General features: G+C 42.2%; 1 protein-coding gene across 1 annotated transcript in view; it reads left to right on the top strand.

The window, feature by feature from the left end:
• Positions 1 to 22,067, top strand: part of tmeff2a (transmembrane protein with EGF-like and two follistatin-like domains 2a) — a 184,478-nt gene that overhangs the window by 50,482 nt on the left and 111,929 nt on the right. Inside the window, exon 3 of the mRNA XM_015965494.3 lies at positions 17,709 to 17,838. Coding sequence (XP_015820980.1) covers positions 17,709 to 17,838 — 130 coding nt within the window. The remainder of the gene's footprint in view (positions 1 to 17,708; positions 17,839 to 22,067) is intronic.

Here is a 22,067-nt window from a genome sequence, read left to right as displayed (position 1 = left end):
AAAGCTGCTTTTGTTCGCTCTTCTTTTTTCAGTAAAAAATGCAACATTGATGTTTTACCTCCACAAATGACAGCTAGCGGTTAGCTTCTACTGGCTGAGACAGGCGCGGCTCTTTGCTGGCTGTGGGCGGGGTCATGAACCATAATACTCACTGTGATGTGGAAGACATTGGCTTTGTGTGACCTGATCATTTTCCCATTTATTTACTTTCTGCAGCTAATGCCGGCAACGGGAGTTGAAGAAATGTTCATGTTCGACACGCATGAGAAACTCGGATCGTATTTCAGAAAAAACAAACGTTACACGGTTTCTCAGTGACCTGTAAGCTGCAGAGGCTTTCTGTGATTTGTTGGATGAAGTAAAGATAGAATAAAAAACACAGAAAAGAGTGAAAAGTTAGCTTGTAAATGGCTTATTGTTAAAAATGTGGATCTAACCTTTTTATTCAGTGTGAGTTTTTGGCTTCGAGCTTTATCTCAAGGAAATCTGAAACTTCCAGCATTCATCATTTTTACCCTTTAGCACCACAGAAACCCACTGAACATCAAAAATTCTGAAAAAAATAAAATAAAATAAAGCACTTCATGTAAAATAAATGTAAAGTGTTAAAACAACAAGTTTTTTTACATTTCTGTTTGTGAGACGCTGCGTTTGACTGGAAACGTCACCATCCTCTAGCAGGAGGTCCAAAAACCACCTACTTAAAGAACTGTTACGGCCACCTGCAGCTCTGGAGACCATCATGCACAAAAATCCTCCTGTAAAACATTAATAATTAAAAGAAATCTTTATTTTTCTGAAAAGAAATATAAATTTACCTGATGAATAAACATCAGATTGTCATAATTCTACATCTTTTCTGTTATGTTCTTTCTGTATCGACTCACTGCACCGAAACGTTGATGAAATATCAAAATAACGTGAAACGTCATTTCCATTTCATGTGGATTGGACCAAACAAAATGCCTTTTATTAGATTTAGAAATTAACTAGATCACGTGGAACTGGGTGTGGATGTATTATAATCGTTTTACCTGTTATTATTTTATCTCTTTTTCACCTGTGCTTCTGCACTCTAGAGCATGAATGAAATACAACATTTATTGGATTTGGTCAGAAAAGCAAAGTGTGCATTTATGGGACAGAATCAAATGGAAATAAACTTCGAAGAGCAGTTTCTGAAACATTCTTACGTCGTTTTAATTGACAGTTTTTCAAAGTTTCTGAGCATTTTGTTTGTGTTGAACCCCACGCTGAAGGCCAAAATCATCAAACAACACAGGGAATGTGACAAGTTGACAAACTGGATGAGTTTTAGGTTGAGTGAAGCAACACGATAAAAAGAAAGTGGACTCCACCTCTCGGTTTGTTCTCTCCTCGGTGAATGGAATTGTATTTCCTCTACATCCATAAAAATGAGCCTGGTGGGTTTTTGTTTAAATATTTTTGCTTCAGTTTCATTCCACAGTTGGATTTACAGTCTGTGTGAAGCTCGCCTTCTAATCTGTCTCCTGTCTGCGTTAATCCCGTCATCCGAAGGTCTTTAGGCGAACAGATGAACGTCAGTTAGACATTGATAGTTTCGGTGATTAACCGCTGTTTTGGACCTTCACAACACTTGTGGTTGTGGTTAAGGGAAGCTGATATGTACGTCAGGAGAAAACAGGAAATGCACTGAAAGATTCTGCTGACCAGGACATCCTCCGTAACCTGTAGCTCACCTCTCGTCTGCTAATCATACCTAATGTGATGTGGCTGCTGTCTCTCTGAATGCTTTAATGTTTGGTAAGGAAGAAGAAGCTTTGCAGAAAGCCACGCTGACCTCATCTCTGACCTCTCAGTGAGTCATATCTGCACACCGTTGTCATAAACAATCCATTCAGTCTAATAATCTAGACTTATGCAGGGTCTCTGTAAGAGCAGGAGGAGCTTATGGAGTGCAGACGACAGCAGTTCTCCTCTTTGTCGGTGCAGTTGTTTGCTCTCAGCGTTTCATGTGTTCATGCATCTTCCCACATAGCTTCAGATGCACAAACTAAACTCAAAGGGGATGTTTCAGAGGACATGGTAATTAGTTGTTGTGGAGGATGGCGGCCGCCGGATCTCATCCTCTTGAAACAGTTTTCAGATCCTGCAGAAAATGCCGGCGTTGCCATTGAAATTCACTCTATGTGCCACACATGCTGATGAAGGGAGAGCGGTGTAGTGAAGCCTTTCATTCCTCCGTTTTATGTTGAGATAGGGTCTGAGACGCTAGCACAGAAAGGTTCCCAAGAGTGTCCTTCAACTGCAAAAAAATCCCCTTTCAGCAGTTCTGAACCACTGACTCTGTATTTAGAATAGTGAACAGCCCCCCCCCACACACACACACACACCCCCATACACACTCCTGAGGAGTGAACTCTTGAGTAGACGCTGTTGTTAAAGTACCTACATCATTACGTCATCTACTTTGTCTACATGTGTTTTTCACCCATCCTCTGTTTTCTCCAGCCAGGTGTCCTTTCGACCTCTGCTGCTCTCTTTCAACTCTCCTACAGGGAAACCCTGATCTGTGTGGACCCGATTAAAATGAGCAGGGCTATAAATTCACAATCAGTGTGTTGCAATGCTTTGGGTCAAGATCATCTGTTCACTCACTTCACTTTTGGCTCGCACTGAAGAAATTGCGTTTTGTTCAGCTTGAGTTCATCAGCACATGCAGAACAGGAAGAGTTGGGATGATATGTGATCAAACGAGTGACACTTTTGGCTTCTGTGCTCAAAATCACATCTTTCTAATGTATTAACAGCATCATGAGATGCTAGCATTACACACAGTGGGATTTTTTGCTGTTTTTAATTGATTCAGCTAGTGTTATGTTATGAATTCATATTTTAGAGCTTTGAGTAATTACTAAAGTACACGCTGCTGCCCGGTTTCTTGTTAGGGAACTGGAAAGTCTCATCTGCAGCCGCTGGCTGACTAACTTTTCATTCAATCCTGTTGTCAGGCACCAGAAGTCAGAGAGTGGTGGACCGGCTTTAGACAACACCACAGGACCGAAACTGCACTTACTAAAGTACTAAATGATATTCGTCTAAATACAGATTCAGGCCCTGATGAGGCTCGATCTCAGTGCAGCGTTTGATACTGTGGACCACATCCTTCTTGACGGGCTCATAACCTGGGTGAATCTGCTTTTGCTGCACATGGAATCAGCTTCCTCATGACCTCAAATGCACCTCAGCTCTAATTATTTTTAAATGGAAACCTGCATGTTTTCAGCCTTTGAATGGATGTTCTCATGCTGCACATTCTCCATTGCATTTGCACACCCTTTAACTTGTTTCTTTTTTATTTTTAAATTACATTTTCTGTCATGTTGATTTTAATGTTCCTGCTGTTCTTACTAATGGAAAGCACACTGAAATGCCTCTGTGTGTGAAAAGTGCTCTAAAATAAAGCTGCGCTGCCTTGGATTGATTGTGTAAGTGTGTTAAACGCACACTGTCCTGGCCTCTACCATGTTAATAATCAGGTCAACGGGAGGACGTGTGGACGGGAGGACGGGAGGACGTGGGGACGCGTCTGCTACAGGTGGCACTGAAAAGTGAAGAATTCTGCAGCTCCAGCTATCAGAATGATCAGTTAAGACGACAATAGCAGCCATTGTCTACTTTATGATGGTTGATTTAACTAATAAATCATCATTTCATTGAGGAATCTAAGAGGGGTTAAGACAATGGCATCTGTTGGTGCAACATGATTTTAAATGTGCTAACTTGATACTGGTGGGAAGACGGGACTCTCTTTGGACCATTAGACATGTTACTTATATTTATCTATACCCACTTATTTCCTTTTGAGATTTTAAAACAACATGTCTGGATGGTAAATAAAGCCAAACGAATGAATAAATATAAATAAATAAATATAAATAAACAAATAAATAAATAAAATACTCATGTGACCATAAAACATTTAAACAATAAGATATACATAACAAAAAAATCTAATGTGAATGTAAAGGAGCAGAATGAAGAAAAACATCTTATAATTTCTGCCCCCTTTTCCAGAAGAAATACTTTATACAATTTCCATTTGTCAGACACATCAGCAATTACCGTCACACAGCAGCAGCACAGGAGAGTAAAAATGAGAGTAAAAAACAAGAAAACATCATAAAGAAATACATAAGAGTCAAAATACTCACGGGTTAAAAATTTAAAAATAAAAATTGTGTGTGTGTGCGTGTGTGTGCGTGCGTGCGTGCGTGCGTGTGTGTGTGTGTGTGTGTGTGTGTGTGTGTTTATAAGGAATGGGAAAGTAGGATGGGGAACTGTGCTAATGGAATGAGTGTGTTCAGGTAGAAAGACAACAGGAAATTTTTCAAATCACAAAAAGCAGCAGGAATGAAGGAATCCATGATAGGTTATTTACTGGGTTTAGTGGGAGCTGTGGTGGTTCTGGAGTCAAACAGCTGCTGAGAGAAAGGACATACGCTAATGTTCCTAGTGCTACGAGGATGCGGCGTCACTCACAGAAGGAGTTCTCCAGCTTCACAACGGATTTATGCATGGAGTGGTAGATGTTTACATGCGCATCAGAAAACAAAACGTTTACCCTAAATAAACTGCTGTTGGTTTTTTTTAAAGGATGTAAACACGTTAGTCTTGTTGAAGGCGAACTGATTCTAAACCCAGATGATGCTTTAGGAAAACGACTTCATCTGCATGTAAGCAGCTCAGTCAAGCTTATATTGGTAACTTCCAGAAGTGACGCGGCCTTCTGATAATATCATCTCCACAAAGTAACACATGTAACACCATCAACCATATAATACGTACCAGATGGCTGTGCTGTAGCATGGTTGCCCATTCCTTCTGCCATTGTGCATATCTTGTTTTTACTTTGTCTGCTTCCTGCCAGCGTTTGTTTACTATTTGTGTTGCTACAAGCTAACTGGAAGCGTGCCCACATGAAAGGGTTCACGTCTCTACCTACTGTACCGGAGTGGAACAAATGTCATATGAGTGATCGGTTTTTGTAATGTACATGCAAACTAGGATGAAGATTCCCAATTTATTATTTTAGATCAACCTGGATCAACCTAGATGTGTGTATAAACACACTGAGTGATTATAATTTTACTAGAGTACTTCTGTCTCCCACCTCCTGCACCGGATCAGGGGGGCATCCTAGGACCAAGCTTCTGAACGAGTTTGTGTCTCTTAGCGACAGATAATCTGCTGCCCCAACAGACCACTCCATTAAAGATGGCTGATGCAACCACAGAGTCAAAGGCATTTAGGAGAGACCTTTTACACTGAAAGGTTAATCTTAAATCAGTCATGAATTATAAAATAATCAAAATATGAACCCAGAGTGTCATGACTCCCAGGCTGACACCCTCCTCTGCCTCTGCTGCCTCCTCAAGCCCTCAGCCACTGAAGTACCGTCACCTGCACCCTGTCATCAGCTCATCACACACACCTGCTCCCCCTGCTATATAACAACCAGCCTGCTCTCCAGCCAGTGCCAGATTATTGAACGCTCTTTGCCAGTAGATCTTCCAGCCTTTCACCTAGCCTGATCACAGCCTCCCGACCTCGTTTTCACGCCTGAACCCCTGCCTAGGACTCTGCCTGCCATCACAACCATCGCCTGTCTTTGACCTCTTCCCTGGCCTGCTCCATTTGCTTGCTTCGCCTCGTTATGGTTTTTGTCCCACGCCTCCTCTCCAACTCTGTCTCCAGCCTCACCCTCCTCGGGTAACGTCACGTCTAATGAAGACTTTTAAAGGTGCATTACTGTGTTTGGCATCATCACGGGTCCTTCTAGTTCAGTTCGTGACAGAGTTGCAACCGTTGACATTATATTGAGAGGTACCTTGTTCTTAACTGCAAAAACACACTTTTACTCTCCTTTTTCATTCATATCTTCTTACCTGTGGTGTTTATAAAGTTGTTCACAACACTGTTGGGTTTCTGTTGGACAAACTACGTGCCGAGCTGATCTAACATAGTAATAGATGTGTTAGATGTGTTAGATGCTCTTTGTAAACGCTGACTCATGACATTGACTCTGCAGGGTTAATTCGACCATGAAAATCCATTAAAACACAGATTTCCAAAGTGCAGCCTAGAGGCCAATGGCAGCTTTTCATAGCATTTAATGGCTCTTTTTCATTTGCATCATTTTTTAAAGAATAGATAGAAAATATAATACGGCATTATCGCATGTATATACTGACTATTTAAAAATGTCTTTTGGGACATCACGGAAATGTTTCAAGATGTGAAATCAAGTTTGTCATTTTTAATCCCAGGACTCAACACCAGAGGATTAGGAGTACTTAAACGTAACACCTACTGTGCGAGTTGATCCTGTGATCTTAGAGTTTCAAAGCACCAACCTCACCGGCTGAGGTGAAATTCAGAAAACTCCACCTCCATTAATGAAGGAGCAGAGGGCTCTGTCTGCATCCAATGTTCCAGAATACTTTAACTGGAGTGGTTAGCAGTTGGAACGATTTTTTATTTCACGATGTGTGGAATTGCTTCCATTACAGTGCCTTAATAGCTCCTTCATAGAGATTAGCATCTCCAAAATACATTTTAAACATTAATTTAAATTCAATTTCAATTCAATTCAAGTTTATTTATAAAGCGCCAAATCACGACAAGAGTCGTCTCAAGGCACTTCACATAATAAACATTACAATACAGGTCAGTTCATTAAGCCAATCAGAAATAATGTTTCCTAAATAGCTGCTTTTTGTTTTTATCCGCCTCTGAGGAAACATGCCACTGATTTTTCTCATACTTATGCCTATACGTGATTTGTTTTCAGTGCTCTAAAGGTTTTTATCGTCAGGCCAGGTTCACTAAGAAACCATTTTCACTCATTAACTTTGAAAATGATCGGCCACTCTGAGTTTAACATGCAGGCTGAATATGAAAATATTTTCTGCATTATCTTCTGATGAAAAATTGACTGGAAAAATGCTCAGTTTAGAAAACCCCGACGCATCTATGTCACACTGTCATTTAACATTCATGGACTCACCCATCCAATGAGGAAGGCTGTTGTTGGTTCCAGAATCAGCAGAGAACATCTTAGCTAGCAGAAGCTAACCATTAGTATTAGCAACTCAAGAACATGGCAGAAGCTCCTCCAGGCTTGTGGTATTCATGGAGATAAAACATGAACGTTGCAGAGCAAACGGGGTTAGCAGAGTTGTGTTGCTGTTAGCCAATCAGAAGTGAGATGTCCAAATATCAGGAAGTAATACTCCAATTCCGACTCCAAATGAATTGGAAAAGGGTAGAATGCCTTCTCCGAGTCAGGGGTGAGGTCCTGCCCCAAGTGGAGGAGTTTAAGTTTCACAGGTCTTGTTCACGAGTGAAGGAAAGATGGAGCACGGGACTGACACGTGGATTGGTGCTGTGTTTGCAGTGTGATGCGGGCGTTGTACTGGTCTGTCGTGGTTAGGGTTAGGGAGAGAGAGAAGACAGAGCTAAAGGTTGGTCTATGCTTGACGCGTCCGCGAGGTCCGCACGGCTCCGCGCGGAAAAGTTGCATCATTTTGCCTCATTTTAACAACCACGCCCCTCCACCGCATCTCCGCACGGCCCAGAATTTCCGCAACGCGCACCTCGGAAAATTTCTAACCACGCGGACGGACGGACGCGGAAAAACATGGCAGACCGACAAGAACTAGAATGGCAGAGGTTGGTAAATACAGACATTTGTATGATTCAGCTCTCAGAGATCACCGTGATCAACATGTTGTAAATAATTCTTGGAGAGAAATAGCTCGCACTGTCGGAAAAGACGAGAACGCAGTTAAAAAATGCTGAAATACCATGTTGTAAACAGTCATTTCTACTTCTACTACGGTGTAGTGTTGGGTGCATGCCGTAGAGCTCCATGCTGCCCCCTACAGTTTGGGAGAATATTGGCTCACCGCAGAGACGAGCTGCATGAACCATAAACGCTGCGAGTTGTGAAGCTCGTTCCATCCGCGAGCCGCATCACCGCGCGGAAAGTGAATGCGTCAAGCATAAACCAAGCTTAAGCCAGAAGGCAAAGCTCCCAATTTTCTGGTCGATCTACGTTCCTGCCCTCACTTATGGTCAAGAGCTTTGGGTAGTGACCAAAAGAACAAGATCGCAGATACAAGTGGCCAAAATAAGATTTCTTTGCAGGGTGCCTGGGCTCTCCCTCAGGGTGAGAAGGCACCTCATGTATTCTTGCTCAGCTAGCTAAACGGCTAACAAACAAAGAAGAGATGCCTCTGTAGAACATGAACACTGGAACACGCCTTGGCGGTTCCTGGTCATGTATCTCCTAGTCAATCGGGGCGGGGCCAAGACATCAAGGCAAGATTCTTTGGCTTTGAGAAACACCCCGTGTGTCTCGGCTGGCCAGGGAATGCTTTAGGATTCCCCGGAGGAGCCGACCCAAGTGGCTGGGGAGAGGGAAGTCTGGGCCTCCCTTCTGAGGCTACTGCCCCTGCGACTCTACCCCGGCTACGCGGCCCAAAGTACATGATGGAGACTTTAAATCCTGCTTTGTTCTGCCACTCTCTCCTCTGGCTGATATCTATGTCCTCAAGCAGAAGTACCTGAGCTTTTTTCCTCAGAGAAGGACTTACGAGGCATTCATTCCTACTGGAGACCACTGCAAATGTATTAAAAAATGAGTAAAATTCATCTTTAATAAATGATATTTGAGGTTTAAAAAAGTTTACCAAATGCAAAATAGGTTTACTTTGTTTATAAGACAGATGTGTCAAACAGCTGTTAACTTCACCGAAATTATGACAAACTATAGATTTCAGTGTTTGTAATTAAAAGTTCAAACTGGTGTGTGTGTGTGTGTGTGTGTGTGTGTGTGTGTGTGTGTGTGTGTGTGTGTGTGTGTGTGTGTGTCACTTTAAATTTACCCCCCACTCGCTACACTGTTGTCCACACACCCTTCAGTGTGACTGCTGTCAACAACCTATAATTGCTGCTTGGATAATTTGATCATTTTCACCTACAGTATGTGGAGTTTGCGGGGTTTGGCGTGGAGGTGGGCCCCAGTGGATTCTGGGATGTGTCATTTGTCTTCAGGCTTATCGATGCTGATTTCCTGTCATGTTTGCTGCTGCTGCATTTTGCAGAGCTCTACCCCTGAATGGGCATGCTCCTTTCCCCTTGCTGCATAGTCACGCACTGATGCGTGAACCCGCCTTCACTTTACAAGCCTCCGCTCCTCCGTTTCCTGCTCCCATGTGGTTTGTGTGGTGCATATCCCCCGCCGTTCCCTAACATTACCCTCCTTGTTCTCCCTTCACCGACATTGCTATCATCCTCTCGTCCTTCGGCCACCATTAGTTTCAAATGTTCAGTGTAATCCCTGTTGGCTCTTTTACCCCTTCACCCGTCTTTATTTCCCTTCATTCTGATAACTCTGTTCTTGTTGTTCCCTGACATCCTTATTCTTCTCCATCCTCTCTTCTTTCCACCACCTGTCCTTGTTTCCCCCCTCCCTGTCAGCTTGCAGTTAGATATTTAGCTTTCTGCTCTTATGAATGAAGATGGTTCTGCTTGTTTTGTTCGGTTGTTGTGTGTTATGACCTGGTAAGGAGCAGATGCCTTTTTTTCTCACCACAAACTTCTCAGATGGTGGATGCATCTGTAGTTTTGCCCGTGTTTGTGTGTGCAGGATCTTAGGCGGGCAGGGAGACAACAGGTTCTGGCTGCCATCCCAAATCTGAGCATTTGGAACCTGGATGAGGAGAGCTGAGGGTAGGCAGATCCACAGCAGCCCCTGCAGGAGGCTTTAGGAAGCTAGAAAAGCAGAAGGAGATGCAAAAGTATGTGCATGTTGCAGGAGAACCATGTGCAAGAATAAATCTAAACCATGAAAAATGATAATCAAGTGTATAAATGCCATTTTTCTTTATTATGTCCAATCTCCTGTCCTTCCAAGTTACAGAAAAATATTTGTGTTAATAAGTGCTTAAATAAAGAAAACAGGAATTTCCATTGCCAAACTGTTTTGTCTTTAGAACAAAAGGTGACAAAAACCATTCATAAGACCCGAATTATGACTTGAATCTGCACCAAACCCTTGATTTTGAACAGATCCAAATAATTCTAACCAAATCAGGACTCTGGAAATATACTTTTGTTCTGTGTAAAACAGACTTCTAACCCTAACAAACACGAGGTTTGTCACCCGGGATGTTTCTTGCGCCCGGCTTACGAGGATGCTGTTCTTTCTTGGTCAGAGAAAAGGGTTAAATGGAAGAGACTTGCATCACGTGACCGGGGCTTCCGCGGCGGTCAACTCACCTCACGTAACACGTGCGGTGTCGTTATGTTTTTATACGTATGCTTCATTATAGATATGTAAAGAGCCTTTTACTTTTTTAATTGTGTATATTTTGGTTAAATTAAATATGTAAGTGAGTTACTACCTGCTAGCCTCTGAAGCTGCAACTACTAAGCAACTAACCATCCATAGATAACTTCTTTGGATCTAAAAAAGCATTTTAGATACCAGCCCGATAGCTACAATTAGTTGACTTTCATTAAAACTAGAAATTTGCCCCCAAAGTAGCTGACGGCCCCTGATCCACCATCTTTTTGAAAATACTGCGCTGTATTCTGGGAATTTTCTCACCAAGGCCAGGCTACAACGCACCTCCTGTGGCTCAGCTAGCCAAACGACTAACAAACGGAGAAGAGATGCCTCTGTAGAACATGAACACTGGAACACGGTTGGCGGTTCCTGGTCATGTATCTCCTAGTCAATCGGGGCGGGGCCAAGACTTCAAGGCAAGATTGTTTGGCTTTGAGAAACACCTCGTGTGTCTCGGCTGGCCAGGGAATGCTTTAGGATTCCCCCGGAGGAGCCGACCCAAGTGGCTGGGGAGAGGGAAGTCTGGGCCTCCCTGCTGAGGCTACTGCCCCTGCGACTCTACCCCGGCTACGCGGCCCAAAGTACATGATGGAGACTCCAAATCCTGCTTTGTTCTGCCACTCTCTCCTCTGGCTGATATCTATGTCCTCAAGCAGAAGTACCTTGGCGGTTTCTGATCATGTATCTCCTAGTCAATCGGGGCGGGACCACGAGATCAAGGAAAGGTTTCTTGACATTGAGGAACACCCCCTGAGTTTCACATGCCTGCAGAGCATGAACAAGGTCTTCTACCCCTATCTCCTACATCAGCCGCCGATGGAAAACAGACGAGGAAACTCTTGTATTACGAAAGCCAGTCAGATCTATGTCACACTGAAAAGTTGTATTCATGGACTCACCCATATAGGCTAACAACGGACAAGGCTTTTTGTTAGTTCAGTGTCCAGGAGAGAGTAGAGCTCATCTCGACTAGTGGAAGCTAACAGTTAGCATTAGCAACTCCATAATGACAGAACTCTTACGGGCTTGTTATTTGTGGAGATAAAACATTACAGAGCAAATGAAGGAAGTTGCATTGCTATTATCAAATCAGAGGCGAGACGTCTGAATATCATGAATAACGAGCAAGACTCTAAATCCTGTCAGTTTCTGCCGCCCTCTCCTCCAGCTAACTTCTTGAAACAACTCACAAGACTCTCTTTAACCAAAAATGTTTAAGTGCATCAGAAAAAACATGCAAATCTTGAACCCATTTGCACTTCCTTTCTTGTTGTACTCTTGACAGCAATGCACCCAACTGTCCAGCTCTTGTCAGAGCTCAGATTCATGGGAGAAGTCTTGGACTTTTGCAAAAGGCTGAGCCAGCGGGCGCATAAGGCTGCGCCGTATGGCCCTGGCCACTAGCCCCACCTTTGCTGTCTGCAGAGAACTGTCGGGGCACCATGTTTCTTTTTCACCTTTAGTCATATTCACCGCTTCTCATTATCATAATGTCTTTTCAGAGCCTCCTGTTCAACCTCTTGCTCAGAACCCACCTCTCAGATTTTCCTGACACCTCTGTCTGTTTCATTTCCATCCAGCTGACTGTCATCTTGTCTGACTTACAGTAGTGCACAACAGCTGACACAGCTGATTTCTCCTGACTGCCAACATCACTTGCTGCTACTCATCAAGAAACGAAGGGATGAATGCTGCCGGGCCCTGACACGGGCCCTGACAAGAACTCCTTTTGTTGTATTTATTATGGTCATGTGCTGTCTGAAGACGAGCTGCACAAAGAAACAAGAGTCAGGAAGAAGTCTGTTCTCTCGGGTCGCGCCCGTCCCGGCTGTCACGTCAACCAAAATTCCCAAAGACGGCAGTGAGGTACAAACATTTGGTTCAAGAATGGTGGAGGAGCTCAATAGAGAAGAAGTTTAGTCTTCCACATCCTTTCTATCTCTTTTATCCAGCACGCTATTTCGGCGGCTGTCTTCAAAACGTTACAGAAAAAGTTGCAACCAGTGTGCTGAAAGATAGTGGAGACAATCCTCTGAGCCCACGCACAGGAGGGTAAATCTGTGCCCTCCCTCACTCACCCCCCGCTGCCGGTCACCAGTCCTCCCCTGTCTGTGGTGGTGAGAGCCAGATAGTGAGGGAGGTGTGGTGATGGGTTGGTGGAGTTTTCACAGAAATGAAGGCACTCTCAAAAGACACCCGCAGGGTTCTGCTGGCCAGCTTTGCCTTCTGTTGCATCATGCCTGGCAAAATGTGAGAGTCCCCAGGTTAAGGACAGCCCAGGCCAGATGGATGTATGGGGTGGGGTGGGGGGGTGGGGGGGAAGAGAGAGGAAGAGAGGGAGGAGTGTCAGGGAAGAAGAGTGGGATGCTAGAGGATGGCTTTTAAAAGTAAACCCCAAAAATTACAAGCCCTGCAGGAAGCTATTCCAAGCACCTTTGTAGAGTTGCCATTTTCCCAATCTCCCACAGTTCTTTAAGGGGATTTTCTATCTTCCCCCTCCCCCGTCTGTGTCCCATTTTCCTTTTTTGTTTTTCTTGTATTTGGCGATGTTACTTTTTCCCATTTCTTCAGGCAATGTGGCTCTTTTTACAAAATCGTGCCAACTTTATTCATCCAGAGCTTTGTTTTTCTTTCTGTATGCATTTGAATTCTCTCTTTCACTCCTGCCACCCCTCAATACTTTCCTCTCTTGGCCTTATTAATTTCCACTGACCTATTCCTCCCGTTAACCCAATTTCACTCATCGTTTTTGCCTCTCTCGTCTTTCCTGCGGCCTCTCTTCGTTCCAGCATCCCGATTCCTTTGATCAGGAGCCAGCGTGCACTTTTCTTTTCCCTCCCATACTCCTCCTCTTGCTACTGTCTTCTGCTATCTTTTATTCCCTTTAGCTTGTTAAAACAGTAGGTTATTCACATTTGATCTTTATTTAGCTTCTGGGTTCCTGAAATGAAACTATAGTCTGTACAGTATTCTTGTTTTGTTTTATTTAATCTGTGCAGCAAATGCTAGCTAGCTGTGCTTAAAATGTTACGTTTGTTTAGATGTTTTAAGCACTTTTCGATCATGCATACTGGACAAGAACTACTCAAGGGACAACACATTGTTTGGGGTGATGCAAGTTCTTCATTGAATATTTATTTTTAGCTAAGAAGATGTTTATTGAACCATCAAGCAAATGCACCAATGCTGTGCAGCACAAGTGCAAGTTGCTCAGTATCAGATGCACGTAAGCAAATACCACTAATTACGTGCTGGAATAAAGACTTTTATGGCTTGCTGCAGGTTCGAGCCATTAGCTGTCATGTCTGATCAGGCAGCGGAAAGTAAACGATGGACACAACCGCGTCTAAGGTCACCCAGGAGAAAAATGTGATCTGCAGGTCTTAAAGGATGAAGAACAAAGTCATGTGAAAATCTAAAATGTAATGAAGCTGGCTGATCAGTTTCCAACATTAATTTCCAAACATGGAGGGCTGCGCGGTGGCGCAGTGGTTAGAGCTGTTGCCTTGCAGCAAGAAGGTCCTGGGTTCGCTCCCCGGCCTGGGATCTTTCTGCATGGAGTTTGCATGTTCTCCCTGTGCATGTGTGGGTTCTCTGCGGGTTCTCCGGCTTCCTCCCACAGTCCAAAAACATGACTGTTAGGTTGATTGGTCTGTCTACATTGTCCCTAGGTGTGTGTGTGTGTGTGTGCATGGTTGTTTGTCCTGTGTGTCTCTGTGTTGCCCTGCGATGGACTGGCTCTCTGTCCAGGGTGTACCCCGCCTGATTGCCCACTGACTGCTGGAGATGGGCACCAGCCCCCCGCGACCCTGCATGGACAAGCGGGTTCAGACAATGGATGGATGTTCTTATAGAAAACATGTGCTAAGATAAGGTGGATAATAATAATAATAATACATTGAACTTATATGGCGCTTTTTAGGACACTCAATGATGCTTTCATGCACGCTCACATTCACACACTGTCAGTGATGGTAAGCTACTTTGTTGCCACAGCCGCCCTGGGGCGGTCTGACAGGCTGCCATTTAGTGCCATCGGCCCCTCTGACCACCACCAACAGAGTCATATGTCAACACTTTCTGTGAAAAACACAGGTAGTATCAGTATGCAGGTGTTCTATCCCATGCACAATCGTTTTATGGGTTCTGAATTTGATGCATAAAAAACATAATCGCACATGGTGGATGGGGTCTTTCTGCATGGAGTTAGCATGTTCTCCCTGTGCATGCGTGGGTTCTCTCCGGGTACTCCGGCTTCCTCCCACAGTCCAAAAACATGACTGTTAGGTTGATTGGTCTGTCTAAATCACATATGTCAGACTCAAGGCCCGCGGGCCAGATGCGGCCCGCGGAGCATTTTTATGTGGCCCGCGAGATAAATATCAAAAATATATTAAAACTGGCCCACTGGCCGATTTTACCGCAAAGACTTCAACTCCCATGATGCTTTGCGGCGTCAGCGCAGAGCCAACGCGCCCCCTCCTTTGTGTTTTTCCAGCGCCTGCTGCCGGTGTGCAGCTCCGCTGTCTCGGACAAACCAAACACTCTCACTCAGCTCCGAGTTCACTCAGCTGTTTTCTGACGTTGAAGCCCAGAAACGGAGATTCTAGCCGCTCAGTAATGTGTTCACGACTGAAAGAGAAAGTTTTCAAACTAACGTCCAGACAGAGCTGATATAACTCCAGCGACACGCTCAAACCAGCACGACTCTGTCGTTGCTGTCGTGTTTCCTCCCCGACACACAACAACATGGTCAAGCTGCTCAGACATGTTCATCAGCACAAACCTATGTGAGCACCTGTTGTCATCTAATGTTGTCATTATTATGATGAAGATGAACAAAACAACAGGAGTCTCCTCCTCAGCTCAGGTCAACCCCATGATGCAGGTATCTGGCTGGAACAGGTGAGCATCACAGTAAACCAGTGGAGCAAACTGAGCTTTAAATATGTTGGTTTGATGCTCTTTTTCTGCTCCAAAACATGAAAGTTAACAGGTGAGATGTTGCATTTTCATTTAAGATAAAATGATATTTTTATTTTGTTGTTGGCCCGTGAGAAAAGATGTAAAGATTTAAAAGATTTTAAAAATGCTGATTATATATATATATATATATATATATATATATATATATATATATATATATATATATATATATATATATATATATATGTAATGAATACCACTGATGCCTTTTATTTCAAACTGACTTGCTCGTGTGTAATTTGGTTATTCCACATTCAGTGTTAATGCAGAAATAAGTTTGTTTCCAAATTTAAAGGTTCTAAATTGCATTTATGTTGATAAAGAAAATGTGCAAATTTGCCGACACTTTTTCAAAAACATTAAGTTTGGCCCTCGACTCCGTCCCAGAGTTTCATTTCGGCCCCGTGTGAGTTTGAGTTTGACACCCCTGCTCTAAATTGTCCTTAGGTGTGTGTGTGTGTGTGTGTGTGTGTGTGTGCATGGTTGTTTGTCCTGTGTGTCTCTGTGTTGCCCTGCGATGGACTGGCTCTCTGTCCAGGGTGTACCCCGCCTGATTGCCCACTGACTGCTGGAGATTGGCACCAGCCCCCCCCCCCCCCCCCCCCCCCCCACACACACACACACACACACACCGGCGACCCTACGTGGGCAAAGCGGGTTCAGACAATGGATGGATGGATCCAAACAAGGACCAATTTTGTGGCACCGGTGAATGTGAAACATTATTTGTCGTCATACTTATTTAATAATTTCATTTGTCTGTTTTTCTTTTTCTTTTGGTTTCCCCAAGAACTACACACAAACTCTTGGGAGACATTCATTTTTCTTGATACATGTGTTGCACATCAACATTTTAAATTGACATAAACATGGGTGGGTATTTTTTTCAGAAAAGGAAGCATTATTTTATTAATTCATCGTTATCTTAATCATTTAAAATCAGGCAGATAATATGACTGACAGCCCAGGATGAGATGCGGTTTTGAGTAAGACAAAAACTTCATTGCTCTTGTAAAGGACATGTTGCCTGTTGATGAATCTGGGCTTCCTACTGGTTCTTTGTAAAACTTTCACTTTTGTTTACTAATGAAAACACAGAACTCCCATAAAAATCAAAGTCTGAAATATTATCTGCATTACAACTAAATAAAAGATGAAACAAACACGAAGCCTCTTCTCTAGAAGGCAGAGGACGTCTCAGGGAGAAGGATTTGCTGGTCAGTCCATTAGCCGGGCCTTTGCCTCACCCCTGTGAGGACAGTCCTTGCCCCGGTGATGTTACAGCTGGCTGGAACACATTTTCCCACATTACCAAATTATCAGCACTTCTAAATGTAATCGGGTTATGTGCTCTGTCTGCGGAGCAACAATTTTCTGCAGCCTCTCACAGCCACCGCCTCATCCCAGGGAACATTTTTCAACTGAATAATCACATTTGTTATTCTAGCAGCGTCGCTGTGGAAAATCAATATGAAATCAAATGAATATCTCTTCTGTGTCACCCCCACCCAAACCCTAAAAAAGAACCCTGGGACTCAGCCCTCTAGTGCCATCAGTCATCTGAAAAATCCAGACTTGCTCCGTTGCCAACAAACCGTGTGGGGATATGAATGAGTAATGTTCCTCTGTACCTTAACAGCTATTTTCCTGAGTGCCCTTGAGCAAGTCACTTAACCTCCCACTGCTCCAGTGGAGCAACACGAGATCAACGGCAGAGAAAAGCTACTTTTCTAAATATGACAATTAATAAAATAAGTCTAATATATATCACAATAACAATAATATTCTGTTTTGTCAAAACATTTCTATTGAAATGTCAGATAAAATAGCATTCTGGACTATAACAGCTACTGATGTCAGTATTTGTGGCCTTGGGTGGATCATTTTCATACATTTATCAGGTTGGTTTGTCTTTTATTGACTTCCTTGATGTTTCAGTCTGTCCTGCAGGCATTGATCAGTTATTGGTCCACAACCACAAACAACCATTTGATAATTAAAAACGTTTTCCCGGTTGAGTCCTTCATAATAATTCTTGTGCTTTGCTTTGAAATGTTTGTGTTGCTCTAAAACTGTCACCAGTGCTGCAGATTTTTATTTATTTATTTATTTTTGCTTTAAATTATTTTCAGTGTTCATGAAGCATGGAAGCACCTGTTGTTATTGTCTGAATGCTCACCATTTTCTTGAGGTTGAACATTTTTTAAGCTAGGAAATCATCTGCTCATACGTGAATCTTGATGAGCTTTATTTTTAGAAACATGCTTTCTTTTTTGCGTATCGACATAATTTATCTTCCTCATCTCTCTCCTCGTTTTGGCAGTGCAACACTAACTACGTCCCCGTGTGTGGCTCCAACAACAAGAACTACCAGAACGAGTGTTTCCTTCGAAGAGACTCCTGCAAGCAGCAGTCTGAAGTCCTGATTATGGCAGAAGGACTCTGTCCTGTCGGTACGTATTTTCGGATCTCTACAACATCTCATACCAGCTTACTTCAGCAGGAAGCAGAACAGATGCACGGACAAACATGTTTGGACAGAAAATATTAAAGTAGGGATGTAACGTTCCTCCTACATCTGCATGAAAGCATTTAATTGCATATGCAGAGCTAAGTTTCAGAGTATGAAAACCCAATCCAATTTCACTGCACGATATTCAGGCGTGCACGTTAAACTCTCTAGAATATAATTACGCTTCCAAGTGCCAGGATTCAGTGCTTGTGGAGCGACGCTTTGATACAATGAAATTACAAAGCTACACAAGAAAAATGTACAGGTGCCAGGCAAATTAAACTTCAACAGTTTATTACAAGCTGCTCATCTAAAGGAAAGTATGGGGTGCCATTTATAAAGTCAAACAGTCATAATCTAACAGCAATACTTTTGGTTATTTAGCATATCATAAGAGAAAAAATTGGGAGTTCACTTTTTCGAAGTCATATTTTCATCATGTTATTCATACATTTATAAATGTTAAAGTTTCCAAATAAATGTTTTTTTAGCAAGCTAAATATTTAATTTGTAGTTAAATATTTCTTTTGCAAACTAAATATTTAGGTCTGATCTGAATATTTAGTTTGTAAAATAAATATTTTATTCACTAACTAAATATTTAATTTACTAATTAAATATTTATTTTGGAACTAAGTATTTAATTTGTAAATTAAATATTTATTTTTCAAAATAAATATTTAGATCCCAGCTAAATATTTATTTTGAAGCTAAACATTTAGTTAGAAAAATCAGTATTTGGGAAATAAATATTTAAGTCTGACCCAAAAATATAAAATATATTGTGGAGCTAAATAACATCGTGGAAGATAAATATTTAGCTGACACTTAAACATTTAGCTAATATGCAAATTTGCTTGCCAATAAGCGGAAGTTGGTTACCAGAATAAAAGCTGGATCTCGCTAACCTCTTTATAAACTCTTGCTCCGAACCAGAACTTGTTTTATCTCCGGTTTTATTCTTCTGAACATGTCCGACGTGTCGGCTGAAGAAGAACAGAACCGGAGATAAAACAAGTTCTGGTTCGGAGCAAGAGTTTATAAAGAGGTTAGCGAGGTCCAGCTTTTATTTTGGTAACCAACTTCCGCTAATTGGTAATTCAATATTTATTTTACAAACTAATTATTTAAAATGCTGAAAATATTGCTGTTAGATTATGACTGTTTGCCTTTACAAATGGCACCCCATAGGAAAGGAAAGTATTTTCAAAGAAAACATGAAGAATCCTCTCAGTAATCATACCCTGATGTCATCAGACAACGCAAAAGGCAAAGGGAGCTTCTTAAACAGGACAGCGACTTCACCTTAAATGGTTGTGACATGATGCGGAATTTAAACATTTTTTAGGAAATCATGGAGGGGTAATGCAACATTTGCATGAAAACATTTGCTCAGTAAAGCTTGAAATTGAAGGATATCATGTGAAAAGTGTAGTGAATTTCCTGTTTCATCAATAAAGCAAAATAATACTGAGATTTCACAAAAGCACATACCGTTATTACAGTAGTTGTTAACATGAACATTTTCTGCAGATGCAGACTGTCATGTCCATCCTGAATGCTGTGCATTGATTCATGTAATGGCGTTTTGTTCATTCTTTATGGTGGCGCAGTGGTTAGCACTGCTGCCTCGCAGCACGAAGGTTGCAGGTTCGAAACTCGGCTGCGGCCTTTCTGCGTGGAGTTGCGTGTTCTCCCCATGCATGCGTGGGTTTCCTCCGGATGCTCCGGTTTCCCCCACAGATCACAACATGCCCTATAGGTTCTAAATTGTAAGTCGCTTTGGATAAAAGCGTCTGCTAAATAAATAATCATAAACATAATAAACATTTATAGAGGGAAAGAAATAACTATGTAAAGTCAATATTCTCAGTGGCTGTGGGGCTCCTTGTTAATGAAGGAAATCCTAATTGTGTTTAACAACCTTTTGGAGTATTCATTGTGCTTTTATGTGCCCATTTTATTGATGCCATCACCTAATGTTTTCGTCTTTCCACTTGCTGCAAGGAAAAAGCCAACATTTTATATTTATCACCTATAATTGGGATTACCGGTCGCTGATGTAGTTAGGTGTTTAAGCTGCTGAGTGGGTGTCATCAGTTAGAAAAGGTCAGGCACTCCATTAGCCCTGTTGTGAGGAGAAGTAGTGCTGCATGAAGAATGTGGAGCTATTTCTGATCACACTTCCTGGTTTTTATCAACAATTAGAGTCTGGGAACTCGTGTTTTATCCACATCCAGTCTATTTGAGTCAAATGTTATGGATCTGATGGTCTGATTTAGGCACAATATTCATAGTGATGGTTTCCTTATCCTGAGATACGTAAGGTTAGGCTTCCCTCCCACCATCTGGTGTTTTACTGTACACACCTCAGTCAGCAAATTACATTCTTCTGGGTCAAATCAGGGTTTGGTGCATCATGGTAAAAGTAGACATGCAAAATAATGACAGATTAGAGCCATCTGAAACACAAAATGGACACTTTACATCCACACAGGTCCAATTAAAGTTGTCTGGCCCCAACAAGACTTACGTCTACAATCAAACATTATATATTATTCCTCAGAATGTGACTTGGTCTAACAGAGATTTCACATCATACCCTCCATCAGCATTAAGTTTGGATCAACATCTTACTCGATCCAACATGTGAAGGCCTATAGATGCCTCCACCTGTTCTCACGTGTGCAGCTCAAACCAATCACAGCATCAGTATTTTATTGATTGATGCAACAAACAGCCAATGGAATTAGATAATCTACGAAATATGGCAACCAACCCATTCATGGTCTACTTCTGCAAGCTGTGTTAGAGTGTTTGTGATTGGTGGATCGGTATGTCAGGAACATTAGATAAGAACATGCCGAGTTTGTTTGTCTCTGACATTGCAGCACAACCTGCGACGTGACTACTGCGCACGCGTGGGGTGGTCGCTACTCAAACGGAACATCTTGCAACTCTAATGTGATTGATGACCAGTTGTTTTGAATGGTGCGAGTTGGACGACTGTAATGTCCCAAATGTGGGACATTAGGTAATCAAACTAAGAAAAATACGTATGTGCAGTTCGATTGTGTAACAGATTCTTGTTCATGCAGAGTTTCTGTTACAAATATTGGATCGAACTCTTACTTGTCCTTCCCAGTTGTGCACAATCCTTTCACCAAGGGTTAATTGTTCATTTTGTCATGAAAACCTTTTTAACCACAAGTTCTCTGTAAGAGATCAGCATATACTCTATTCATTTGTCAGGTTTTTGTCACAACGTTTGTTTTTTTCAATGCCTTTCTCATGTCTTATGCCTTAATCCTTAGTTGACACCTTTAAAGGAATGAGCTTGTACTTGAGCAAAAGCAGCGATGCCCACTGACGAATAAACCAATTAATGAGTCATATTATGAATAATGTTCTTATTCCACTGGCAGGCTGATGCTCATGGTTTTTATTTAATTTTTTAGGGCTTTTGTGAATCACTTCTTAAGCCGGTATAGGATGATGTTGGCTCAAGCTGAGCAGCCGCTGACTCAGTCGCCCTCGCTGAAAAGCTGCTGGCAAGGTCCCGGTGAATGGGTCCAGTTGAGCGGAGGGAACGTGTGGAGATACTGGAGTAGTGGTGTTCGCTCCAGAACAGGGACACACACACACACACACACACACACACACACACACACACACACACACACACACACACAGTCACATGAAACAACGAGCGCTCCTCTTTTTAAATTGCTTGTTTGTTGGTGGTGCGTGAAGTCCTATTGAAGACATGTGATAAGTAAGTGAGTGTGTGTGATATGAATTTCTCAGCTGTTTGATAAAGAATCAGATAAAGACTCCTTTCTTTCGTGCAACAAGCAGCGCCTCTGAGAATCTTCTGCACAATTGGAACAAGGACGTTGTTGTGATGTGGGTGTTTGACAATCCATAAGAAGTGGTTTGAGTGCATTCAGATGTACACAGACAAGGTCACAGTAACAACACCTGCTGTCTGTGGGGAAGGAATAATGCATGCTGTGGTGAAATACTATTTAAGTGGAATTAGTGATAAAATAACATTTCTCTGACTAATGCTGGAACACAATGATTCTGCTTTTACATTAAAACATCTCCCTCAAATGGATTCAAGAAATTTTAGAGGAGTATATATATATGTATATATATATATATATA

The sequence above is a fragment of the Nothobranchius furzeri genome, chromosome 14, assembly GCF_043380555.1.
Source record: "Nothobranchius furzeri strain GRZ-AD chromosome 14, NfurGRZ-RIMD1, whole genome shotgun sequence".
Lineage (NCBI taxonomy): Eukaryota > Metazoa > Chordata > Actinopteri > Cyprinodontiformes > Nothobranchiidae > Nothobranchius > Nothobranchius furzeri.
The sequence above is the reverse complement of the archived record's forward strand: the minus strand, read 5'-3'. Positions and strand labels throughout refer to the sequence as shown.